Source organism: Erpetoichthys calabaricus, chromosome 4, assembly GCF_900747795.2.
Source record: "Erpetoichthys calabaricus chromosome 4, fErpCal1.3, whole genome shotgun sequence".
In the NCBI taxonomy this organism is placed as follows: domain Eukaryota; kingdom Metazoa; phylum Chordata; class Cladistia; order Polypteriformes; family Polypteridae; genus Erpetoichthys; species Erpetoichthys calabaricus.
Window position 1 is genome coordinate 325,455,545 of NC_041397.2, and position 12,750 is coordinate 325,468,294.

Here is a 12,750-nt window from a genome sequence, read left to right on the forward strand (position 1 = left end):
AGTACTTTAACTCAATAACTGAGGGCAAAGCCCCAACCTCCGAATTCATAGAAAACACAATCAAAAAAGACAGCAATGAACCTCAATGCCGACACAGCATTATTAAGCACTTCTTCTCCATAAATACTGCAGGGAGCTCCACATAAGGGGCACAGGCCAGAAACAAAGAAAACTAACACATACTGTATAAAAGCGCAATTATTAACAAACAACACCATATTAATTACATAAAGCAGAGAAAATACAAAACCAAAACATAATTAATAATACAACATACAAATTAATATTGAAAATAAAACAAAAAGGTTAAAAAAACCTGCTTGATCCAAGGATGAGACCCTGTTTGATAAATAACACTAGACAGATGTGTTTACATTATACCAGCTCAGGCCTCATTTACTTTCTACTCTTTATATGTCAGCATAAAATACTCCAAAAGTGAGGAGCATTGATGAAGGTGTTACAATAAAAGCAGATGAGAGAGCCATCTGCTCTAAAATCAGTAACCTGGTGTGTCTGTGACCTCTAACTACTCACCATAGACCCCCATTTTGGACTGATAGGCCGGTCTGGTTGTGTTACTTCTCATCAGACAGGAGAACACGCTAAACTCCCACATGATGGGGATGATGCTGCTCACCCTGAGGAGACCCTCATCATCCCGTTGTACTGTTAAGGTAGACTGTGAAGTCACATCTACACCATTCATGTCTCTCCAGGTCACTTTAGGTTGAGAGCTCCACTTCTCAGAGCTGCACTCCAGTCTGGTCTGCTGGTCCTCTGTAGTGCTGATGGAAATGGAAGGCTGAGTGCCAACGACTGTGAAGAGAAATGAAAGAAAATAAAGAAGGGAAGGAAGAGAGGAAAGACTCAGCTAAAAGGACAATGTGTTGTGACAAATGGGAACTAAAGCTTTGTCTGAGATTTCATAAGTGGGCTCATAGACCTCTAAGTTTTTATTGATGGATTCTCACTTTCTATTTTTTTATTACATTTTATAAAATTATTTAAAGTGTATAATCATTGAAATTCTCAAATGTATGATATGTGAGGGAAAAAAGTGCATCCAGGATTGAAGGTCACATTTTGAAGGTAATGGCTAAATGTAGCCACACCCACGAGGAGAGTCTGACCAATCAAATTTATGCAGACATGTGCAGGCTACACAGGCACCAGAGTGACGTCTGTGTGGATTTTTGGCCTGCTGTTCTAAAAGTGCTAACCCATAAAACACAGAGTTTCTGACTGTAGATGCACAGTTTTCAATATGACATTAGTGTTCCTCTGTCCTGTTCTTCCTGGTTTTGTTGTGTCACTCCATTAGATTTTTAACAACAATAATAACATTTCTTTCTGTTGTACATTTTTATGCAAACAACGTCGCTCAAAGTGCTTAAAGAGGTCAACAAATTAAAATTAGATAAGAAAAATAATGAATAAATAGTATGCAAAAAAGAATGCACACTTTCACAAGAGAGATGCTGCTATGGTGTGAAATTTTGTATATACTGTAAGTTGATAAATATTTTGTTTGTCTTTATTTGTATCTTAGACAAAGTAATGTAATATTAGTTTTATATCATTGATAAGATCAGCAGTGGTTGATGTTTAATTAACCAACCTTCTTAGGACTAAGTCAGGAGAGTGAATTTTATGACAGGGTCAGGGGAACTGCCTAAAACCAGTTTGACCAGTGATTCTCTGCAGGACTCTCTCAATCAACCCCCACAGGAAAGCCAGACTGCCTAGCTGGCAAACATCACCTTAACAAATGGTATTGGGGGTCGGTGTAAAACTAATGTGTCACACCAGTATTCTATTGGTGTAAAGTGGCCTGTTTGGGTTTAAATCAGAAGCCATTAATTGATTGTTTTGTCTTGGTAGAGTTCTCTGTTATTCTACTTTCCCCTTTTGTATTCTTTATTGTGTAGCCTTTGTCAGAATGCCTCAAATCCCACAGACTTAGCACTGTGTATAGGGTATTGTACTTTATAACTTCTACCCATCTTCCCTTCTACATTTATAATCTCAGGCAATTGCACAGAGTAAAAGCAGGAGTTAAGTTTAAGTAACGTAACAACCTGATAAATGCTGATGTGTAGTTTCAGGTGGCACACAGACTTGTTAGTTATTTAAGATGTCTCTAATTAAGACCTCATTTGTGGTCAGCTTTCTTCAGAACAGGACTCATGCCTGTCTCAATATGGCTGCCAAGTTGTGCTCTTCATTGTGTTGTCCTTTTCAGTCCATGGTGTGTGAGATGCTCCTTCATCAAATGGTGTGAAGAAGGGATAAAGCAAGGAAATTTATAGATTCTCTGTCCAAACCCTACAGCTAATTGGTACTTAATGGCTTCTGATTTAAAACCAAACAGGCAACTTTAGACCAATAGAATTCTGGTGCAACACAATTGGTTTCACACCTGCTGCCAATACCATTGGTTGAGCTGATGCTTGCCAGCTGGGTAGTTGGCGTACATGCAGGGGTTGATTGAGAGAGTCCTGCAGAGAATCACTTGTCAAACTGGTTTTAGGCAGTTCCCCTGACCCTGTCGTAAAGTTAAATCTCCTGATTTAGTCCTAATAGGGGTTTTCATTATTTAAACATCAAACCATTGCTGTTCTTATCAATGATATAACACTAATTTTACATTACGTTGTCCAAGATGCAAATAAAGACATACAAAATATTTATCAACTTATTTACAAAATTTCACACTGCACCACTTGCATAATTAACAGAAATAAAAGTTCAACTTTTAAAGTTCATTTCTATTAAGTTCACTCAAAATGACAACATGAGCTCCTCTTGTACCTTCAGTGCTGCTCATTTTTTTGGGTGTTTGTTATGTTGCTTTTACTGCTCTGTTTGTATATTTGGTACTAAATCATATATATATTTTGTATTTTTGGTCAGTAAAACACCTTTTGATGATAAAAGCAGCTAATGGTTGGTGGGTTAGTTGATTGAAAACAAAAATGTCTGACTCTACAAACTGTATTCACTTTCTATTACAAAGGAGGCAGAGTGTGTCACTATAGAGTGAGCTTACACTGAAAAGGTGACACGGCTTCCTCTGTTACAAATCAAACCTTTAATGCGACGTTCATGAATGTACACAAAAGGCAGCACTTTTTGTTTTAGGTGAGAAATAGAAATACAGCAGTTTTGGTTTTACAAGACACCAAGCAGGATATCCACACATTTGAGCCATTATGTGTCCATCTGACAGTCACATGATCAGCATGTCTGGAAACACTCAGTCACTTCTGCTGTTTGGTCCCACCTTACTAAAGTGGACAAAGGCCATTAGAGGGATTATGTGAAATGCATGAAAAAATAAAAAGCACACTGAGAATCACCTTCAACGTTCAGAGTGAAGTGAGCCTCTTCTTCCCATTGTCCAGAATACACAAAACATTTGTAGAGGCCACTATCAGAAACATGGACATCCTGGAGTCGTAGAGACACATTTCCATTCACGAGGTCTTCTGGAAAAAGCACAGTCCTTCCCTTATAGGCTTCAATTTGATTCTTTGTTATAATTTCAGAATTCCGGTATAACAACACCGGTGTGAAGAAATCACCTTGAATCCACCTCACGTCAAAGCCCCGAGCATTGAGAGCTGGTGACAGTGAGGCTGGCAGAGTCACATCTTCACCAACAAGAGCAAAAACAGCATTAGGGGGTCCAAGAATCTGAAACATCTCTGAAAAAGCAAAGCACAAATAACTGCAGTGAAAGTCAAGACAAGTTTAGTCAACCACAAGAAGGCAAATTCCATTATGGCTTCCATTAGAGATGAAGAGTAAATACCATATTGTCATCTCCTGTACCTCCTCTCCCAAACTGATCTGAAGTTGATTTCTAGCAGTTGATTTCATGCTCAGCTGTTAGGTTCTGCATTAAACTATCCGACACTCATCTAAAGTGGTTTAAAAAGTATCTAGAACAAAGACCACAGTGTGCACAAAGTCAGCGAGTTCCCACTAGGTCAGATGTTCTGGGATTGTCCGGCACTCTGACCATTTAATGAAACAAAATTTATGTGTGTGTGTGTGTGTGTGTACGTGTGTGTGCGTGTGTGTGTGCGTGTGTGTGTGTGTGTGTCAGACAGGCTTGAGCCTAAAATCAACGCCTGTGCTTTACGGCAACCATTTGCAGTAACAGCAGATGGGCCACCATGTTGTGTGTTACATGCAGCTCATTTTACTCAACTGGAGGAGTCCTAATCCACCCTCCATGACTTGGTAGGGAAATTAAGTCATGAAAACCTGGAAAAGAAAATCTGAAGAAGGAAAGGTTCACAGCATTTTCAGAATTTGGCTAGAATTTGCTCTTATAAAACAAACATAGTGAGAATCAACTGTTTGTTTCCTCCCTGTTTGTTATTACTTCAGATTGGACTACCATTAATGTCACTGTCAGAACTGGGTAAGGGGTCTCAGGGGGTCCAGTGTTCAGTTTGATCTCATTTAGTCTGAAATGAAATGTTTGCATGGCGTGTATTTCTGGCTGAGCTGAGTTTTCCTGACTGTTATGTGATCTGTTAGCTCGATAAACCTAGTGAAATAGCAGCAATGTTTATTTATGTAGCACATTGTCATGTGTAAGAGTATTTCTGAGTGCTTTACAATAATAGTAACACAACAGAGTTAAAGAGAAAGTAAAACACTAAAATTTAAACAACAAGGTTATGACACACGTTCGTCTGAACTCTCTGCTCAACAGAAAGAGATTGGCATAGAGTTAAAACAGAAACACTAAATAGAAGAGAAGTCTGCTGTGGTGCAAACAGAAAAATTTCATTTACTGGAAAAGTAACCAGTCATTGAATTAAATAAGAAAATCAAATGAAACAAACACATACGTGTCCAGGCAACGTGTGCCACGTGGAGTAACACAAACACAAAGCAGCTCCATCCCTTCTCGGTCTTCATGACTGCAAATGACTGAAGAAGTTGGAGTTGTTCACAGGAACTGACTGTAAAATATGAGGAGTGACAAAATGCTGTAAACTGGAAACTCAAAGGGCTTTTCTATGGTGCTGATTTCCCTAACTGAACAGAGCGAGCTCCTGTGTACTACAACATGTCAATCACAATCTTCTGTCATTTGTAGTTTATCATGAATAAAGTCAATATGAGTGCTGAAAACTGCAAAATCCAAAAATATAATTACTATTGGCAGAGAAAAATTAACCTTCTGAGATGAATTGTAACCTCATAAAAGGAATACTCCTCTGGAAAATGGTATTTGATCATTTGTTACTTATCCAGGTTTGTTTGTAGTGATGACCCAAAACAAATGAATGTTTTCATAGAAAACTGAAATTCAATGGGCGCATGCAGCGGGCCATTACTGGAGAACTGCAAACATCAACTGTAAACCTCAGAGATTAATGAACTCCTGTAGCTGGTGTCTGGAATAAGAGACGGCACCAACCACAATTCCACCATGTTTAGACATCAGTCTTTCTATCAGCTTCCCAGGACTTCAAACCTCTGTCTATTCCAAGCCATCTGACTCCCACAGTTACCTTCTCTATACCTCTTTCCATCCCTAAAATCTCTTTACCTCTTTCACAGGTCCTTAGACTCTGGCTACCTCCATAGGGATGAGGTTAAACACTCAGAATGAGAAGTTTCTTCATTGATAGAAGATAACCTTCTCAAATTATAAACAGGGCCAGTAGTAGACTTCATAACAATCCACTCAAAGAGGAAACCCAATAATGAAACCTGCATTCCCCTGGTTCACCTATTTCAGCCTAATGCTTTTTCTCTCATATGGGACATTATACAAAATTTCCCAATTTTGCAGACTGATCTCTCCAAGGAAGACTTTTTCCAGATCCCTCTTGTTCTTCTGTTGATCATCTTACAGACACAAACTTCTCACCCTTACCTGACTTCACAGAGGAAAGCCACATTCTGTCCCAGGCACTTTGAGCTATAACAAGATCCACTGTGTCATTTGTAAATATGTAACCAAAATACAATACAATACAATACAATTTTTTTTTGTATAGCCCAAAATCACACAGGAAGTGCCGCAATGGGCTTTAACAGGCCCTGCCTCTTGACAGCCCCCCAGCCTTGACTCTCTAAGAAGACAAGAAAAACTCCCAAAAAAACCCTTGTAGGGAAAAAATCAAAGAGACCTCAGGAAAGGCAGTTCAAAGAGAGACCCCTTTCCAGGTAGATTGGGTGTGTAGTGGGTGTCAAAAAGAAGGGGGTCAAATACAATACAATACAATACACAAAACAGAACACAAGTAATCCTCAATACAACATAAAAATAAAAATTTTACAAATATGGAGCACAATTTAACAGTAGATGATATCCCATAATATGATTTGGATTTGTTTTGAGTCCTGGACACCGCATTCATCAAGCTGCCTCCCCCATTTGCCCATTCCACAGCTGAAATAGCACTAATCCTATGACAGGACCCCTCTAACCCACGATTCCTGCGATCCTCCATCAGGGATGACTTTACCTTAGGCAGGCAAAACAACTTGGCAGTTGGGCCGTGGCACCAAGTGCCACATTTGAGTACCGAGAAGAGAAACAGAATAGGTGAGGGTTAGAATCCAATTATAACTATCATGTTACTTATGTTTTAGTGCTAATGACTGACAGAAGAGATGCAGTCTGTACAGTTAATCAGCAGCTCTAGTCAGGGTGTGTTAAAGTGAAGTTGTGAGTCTTCAGCCGGGATTTGAAAGCTGAGACTGAAGGGGCATCTCTTATAGTAGCAGGCAGACCATTCCACAGTTTAGGGGCCCTGTAACTAAAAGCTGGACCTCCCACTGTTATTTTATTAATCCTTGGAATCATAAGCAGACCGGCATCTTGAGATCTTAATGTGCGCTCTGGTTTGTAAGTCATGATAAGTTCAGACAAGTAAGCCGGACCTCGACCATTTAATGCTTTATATGTTAAAAGAAGGATTTTGAAATCTGCCCTAAACTTAACCGGGAGCCAGTATAAGGATTTAAGAACTGGAGTTATGTGTTCGTATTTTCTTTTTCTTGTAATAATTCTTGCAGCAACATTTTGGATTAACTGTAGGCTGTATAAAGAACAGTTTGAACATCCAGTTAACACCGCATTGCAGTAGTCAATCCTACTAGAAATAAATGCATGAATTAATTTCTCAGAATCCTGTTTATTTAGAAAGCGCCTTAATTTCCCAACATTTTTAAGATGGAAGAAACATGATTTAAATGACATGCTAGAGTCAAAGATAACTCCTAGATTGCGGGCTGATTCAGTAAATGTAATGGTGATTCCAACTAAGTTAAATGATGACAAAATATTGTGGTGATCAGCGTCATTCCCTCCAATAATTAACATCTCTGTTTTATCTGTGTTTAAAGACAAGTAGTTTTCATCCATCCATTCCTTTAATTCACTAACATAACTAATTAAACACAACATCGGAGAAACTTCATTTCATTTAAATGAAAGGTATAACTGGGTGTCATCTGCATATGAGTGAAAATTAACATTATGTTTCCAAATGAGAGATCCCAGTGGAAGCATGTAAAGTGAAAACAGTAAAGGTCCGAGTACTAAGCCCTGCGGGACACCATATTGAACTTCTGTGTGTAATGATGGAGTCCTGTCAGCACATTTCTGTACATATTGGAATCGATTTGATAAATAAGAACTAAACCAAGCGAGCACACTGCCTGTAAGCCCAACATCATTTTCTAGCCTGTGCAATAAAATAGAATGGCCAATGGTGTCAAATGCTGCACTTAAGTCTAACAACAGAATTACAGTGGCGTTGCCTTCATTAGAGGATATCAGAAGGTCATTTACAACACACATTAGTGCCGTTTCTGTACTACTGTACTATGACCAGTGCGGAAACCAGACTGGAATTTCTCAAATAAATTGTGATGCGTAAGGTGTGACTGAATCTGATTGGCGACTACTTTTTCTAGTATTTTAGAGAGAAACAGTAAATTTGAAATAGGCCTATAATTATTTAGTATATGTGGGTCAAGGTCTGACATTTTAAGTAATGGTTTAATGACTGACACTTTTAGTGCATCAGGTACTGTGCCATGCAATAATGAACTATTGATAATGTTAAGAATAAGCACTGCAAGAATATCCATTGCACTTTTTACTAGTTTTTTGGCACTGGATCTAGGGAACAAGTAATAACCTTTATCTGATCCCTCTGGTAAATTCAATAGTAAACAACGGGCCTCTTACCTATCTAAACATCTGAATTACTGCAGTTCATGTAGGTCGTGTATAGCAGTCTACACAGGGAATTAGCTTGCATGACCGTTTCAGGGAGCACATCCAAACCGTTAAAATCAACGACTTGACAAAGCCTATTGTAAAACACTTCACATCCCTTGATCACAACCACATTTATTTTCCTGGTTATGTTCTTTCACAAGGCTTCAAAGACACTTTTCAAATAAAAACTAAAACTCAGCTCAATCACAGTCTGGAATCAGGTCTTAATAACTGACTAACTTTTTAAGCTTTCCCTTCTTCTCCTCTAATGGCAGCTTTTTCTCACCTCCTCTTAACTTTTCTTCTCTCCTATGCCCTGATTTTGTTCTCCTCCTTTATTTTTCATATGTTTTTTCCTTTTCAGTTACACACCCAATGAAGGCTGCACAGTCCAAATGTTGGGTCTTTTCTTTCCCTTTCAGCATGGAAATTACCTTTAACTGTTTGTTTTCCTCTGCAGATGCTCGCTGATGCTGCCCTGCACTAACTCAACATATTTCACATATCAGTTATACTGTTGAATCCTCACAACATCCAAAACACATGTATTTTTGATATAATATTGTTAAATAAATACTTGCAATCGTGGGCATTTCACATTCAAATGCTCTTGAGTTTTTGAAAGGACGACCCGTCTCTCACATTCATTCATTGGTCTAGAGCCCTGTCTTCAACTGTTTCAGACAACTGCATTGTACTACATACACAGGGCAACAATCTGTCACAGTCAGGAGATGGACAGCAACAATTGTGGTAGGGCATTTGTCAAAGGTAACCTAAATTCTGACTGACCTTTGACATTAACAACAGAAGAAAATGTTACCACCAGGGTGTAAGTTGTAAATTGGAACTGAAGCTCGAAAGTATGTGAGATAGCAGATACCATACTGATTATTTATGGCTCAGTTAATTTCACATTTCTCGTACAAGTAAACATGACCAATGACTGAGGTTTGTGTGTGCTGAGTGGACAGAGTATTGACTACTCAAATGAAGTGTCACTGCAACCACAGTTTATGCCAATTCGTTTGGACTGGAAGAAATTTAAAATTCCCTTCACAATTTGAGAATGTAACTTAAATAGATCACAGATGAAATAATGGAAGCATGGGAATTATCCAATGCCAAAGAAATTCAAAGTTTAAAGCAGAGCTGGTAAAATCATATGCACAGTTCTATCCATCTATCCATCCAGTGTGGTGCCAGTCCCAGCAAGAATACAGCACGAGGCAGGAACAATCTCTGAATGAGGCACCAGCTCTTTGCTAGCGCTGCAACACAAATGTTTAATTATTAACATCCATCCATTTTCCAACCCGCTGAATCCAAACACAGGGTTACGGGGATCTGCTGGAGCCAATCCCAGCCAACACAGGGCAGGAACCAATCCCGGGCAGAGTGCCAACCCACCGCAGGACACACATAAACACACCCACACACCAAGCACACACTAGGAAGAAATTTAGAATCGCCAATCCACCTAACCTGCATGTCTTTGGACTGTGGGAGGAAACTGGAGCACCCGGAGGAAACCCACGCAGACACAGGGAGAACATGCAAACTCCACGCAGGGAGGACCCGGGAAGCGAACCCGGGTCTCCTAACTGCGAGGCAGCAATGCTACCACTGCGCCACCCCTTAATTATTAACATCATTATTTAAATGATGTTAACATTTTATTTGTATAATGTAATAAACGTATTTTGCTGCATTTCATCTTAAAAATTTTAGCGTCATCATATGTAAATAAATATGCGCTTTATAAAGTGGCTCAGGTTGTGCAATATTATAAGTGTATCGCAAGTTTACAGTGAGGTGATTGTACTTATAAGTACAAACAGTTCTACAAGGAGCACTTGATGGACTGATTGAGTGCATTTATAGTTGTTGGGATGAAACTGTTTGTGAACTGCGAGATCCGTTCAGGAAAGGCTCTGAAGCATTTACCGTATGAGAGCAGTTCAATAGACAGCATGGCTGAGGCAGCGTGTGGTTGATGCTGTATACTGATAATTCTCTTTCCAATCAGCTGCTGTAGAGCTGTGAATCCACACTCAGATACAGTGATATAAATACTCCGAGTGGTGTAGTGAGAGTAATATGGAAAAAGATGATCCGCTATGGCAACCCCTAACGGGAGCAGCTGAAAGAAGAAGAAGGTGCTGTGAGAGTAACAACGCTAAAGCAGCTATGGTATTTGGAATAGTTTGACCATTCTGTGGACCATCATATTGTTACATGTTAATTACAATCGGATGGCTTAAACTAATAAATGATATGCGGTTAATTTCAGTGTATTTGATAAAGCCGTGTCAAGGATGTGGATCTAAAAAAGAAAAAGGAAACCACACTGGAACAAAAGCACTGCTTTGACGCTGGGAGCCGCCAGTTTGCAAAACCAAGCAGAGAATTTGCGTACGCCAGGGATTGAGCTAGCACAAAAATGTGCATGGCTTTGCGCCAAGTTTAGGCTTTATACATGTGAGTGTAAGTCAACATTTTTGTGCGTACGCACCGTTTATATATGAGGTCCCTGATCTGACACTGTTATTTTTTATTTGAAACTGGGAATAACTGTAGATGAATAACTGTATGGAACTGACACTAACTGACTGAGTTTGCTTTCCTGGGGGAAGTGGCGGTCTTGGAACAGAAGCTTGTCGATGTTGTAACCTCTTTTTATTTTTCCATCGACTTTTCTTGTAAGAAGCGACAACGAAGTTCCTCTGCAAGGTGAACAAAGAACACTCTTCTTTTCTCGGTGGCTCTTGTGCATGCCTTGTACAGTACATGTGCGTTGATCGCAGCCAGGTCAAACATGTTGTAGAACACAGCAACTGGCCACCTGCGTGTTCCTGCTCGCACTGACCTCCGCTTCTCCCAGGAAAGCAAACTCAGTCAGCATCAGGCTCCCCTTCAATGTAATAGGAACCACAGCACAGGGAGAAGTGTGTGCATTGCATCAGATACACGTCATAAATGTAGGAAGAACGGTCCTTGGGTGTGTGGGAACTTTTAACATTTGAATCTGATGATTGCATATAGCGTGGAACTGACCTCTCTGTACTATTCTTTCCTCTGCATGTCCTGGAGTACAAAAGAAACACCACCATGCACTAAAATGTAGAAACTGGGCACGATTAAAAAAAAACACACAGTCACTGATTACAACTGCAAGAAAGCATGCAATTTAATATGAATAATATGAATAATGTTGCATTAGTGCCACAATGTATCCCAACAGGTCATAAAATGAATAATTCCAAATATCATATATACCTATGTCTCTGTTTTTTGTCAGTTGGTCTTTGACATCATGGACCATAAGGTGCATACTAATTCAGCGTGAGCAGGAACACTCAATAAAAGTGAATAAAAAAATTAATGTGACGGAGAGATACAAATAAGGCCGATTCACCAGCATTTGTGTGTTAGCTTTTATCCCTCCAGATCAGAGAATTTCCAGTTCCATTTTCTCAAAACACCAATCACATCCACAGTTATTCCCAGTTTCAAATAAAAAATAACAGCGTCAGATCCCTGAGGGGGGACGCTGTTGTGTTGTGATCGTGACTGATAGAATAAAAGTGGAAAAAAAAAAAAACTCTAACTTTTACAAATACTATAAATGTACACTGGCTGTTACAGACACAAATCAAATATATGTCTTTATTGTATAATATTAACAATAAGAGCAGCTCACTACTCAAAACTATAAATATACGAGGCAGTCAGGATCGAAACGGGGGACTTTTGATTACAAGTCAGCAATTCTTATCGCTGCACCACGGAAGCTGTTGCATCTTCCTTGTACCTTTTGTAAAAGTGTTTTTTTGATCTTTGGAATTCAGCCTTCACACATTATACAGTTCATGTCTATATTTTGTCATTTATTACTAAAATATGAAAAACGTTTCTGTTTTAATGATGTGTTTACACAGATTATTGTAGAAACGGAGCACACATGAAATGCATGTGTTCCAAATAACGATCTATAATGTACCCTTTAAAACTTCAGCTCTTCACTCCCAGATAATCAAGGCTTGAGCTGGAAGAACATCTTGCCCTTTCTGCAGCGGTGGGGTGGTAGGATAGCCGGCTTTTTGCTGCTTGTGTTGATTGACACATTTACAAGACAATACACGCTGACAGAGAGGTGCAATGGGATTTAAGGTGGGCCGGAATTATGAGTTTTTTCATAGGTTTTAGTAATTCTAGTGTTAAAGCAACGTTTTACCACATGCTAGGGAGCATCTCAGTCTTCTATGGGAAAAGGAGAAAAGAATTTGGAAAAAATTAATTCAGTCAGTGGATAGGGGGAGCATTGAAAAAAGATGGATGCATAGTGTACATGTTTTGCCATTAAAAGTATGGCAGAGAAAAGATAGGACTTGGAAATGAAAGTGCAAGACATACTCACCTCAACTCAACTCAACTAAATTTCTGTTGTCATTCATTCACATAAGGACACATATCTTTAA

The 12,750-nt window shown here is 39.2% G+C and overlaps 2 protein-coding genes across 8 annotated transcripts in view; one reads left to right on the forward strand and one right to left on the reverse strand.

The window, feature by feature from the left end:
* LOC114643553 (protein NLRC5-like) overlaps positions 1 to 12,750 on the forward strand; it is a 5,922,889-nt gene that overhangs the window by 1,000,110 nt on the left and 4,910,029 nt on the right. The gene's annotated exons all lie outside the window — the stretch shown is intronic.
* The window catches only part of LOC114641980 (NACHT, LRR and PYD domains-containing protein 3-like), a 1,026,505-nt gene that overhangs the window by 790,210 nt on the left and 223,545 nt on the right, over positions 1 to 12,750 (reverse strand). For 5 of the 7 annotated variants that reach the window (XM_051925828.1, XM_051925824.1, XM_051925827.1 and 2 more), the window contains exons 2-4: positions 4,872 to 4,985; positions 3,363 to 3,710; positions 538 to 819 (exon numbers count right to left, since the gene is read on the reverse strand). The exons of the other annotated variants lie outside the window; for them this stretch is intronic. In XM_051925828.1, coding sequence (XP_051781788.1) covers positions 538 to 819; positions 3,363 to 3,710; positions 4,872 to 4,941 — 700 coding nt within the window. In that variant the 5' untranslated portion in view covers positions 4,942 to 4,985. The remainder of the gene's footprint in view (positions 1 to 537; positions 820 to 3,362; positions 3,711 to 4,871; positions 4,986 to 12,750) is intronic. 7 annotated transcript variants of the gene reach the window in all.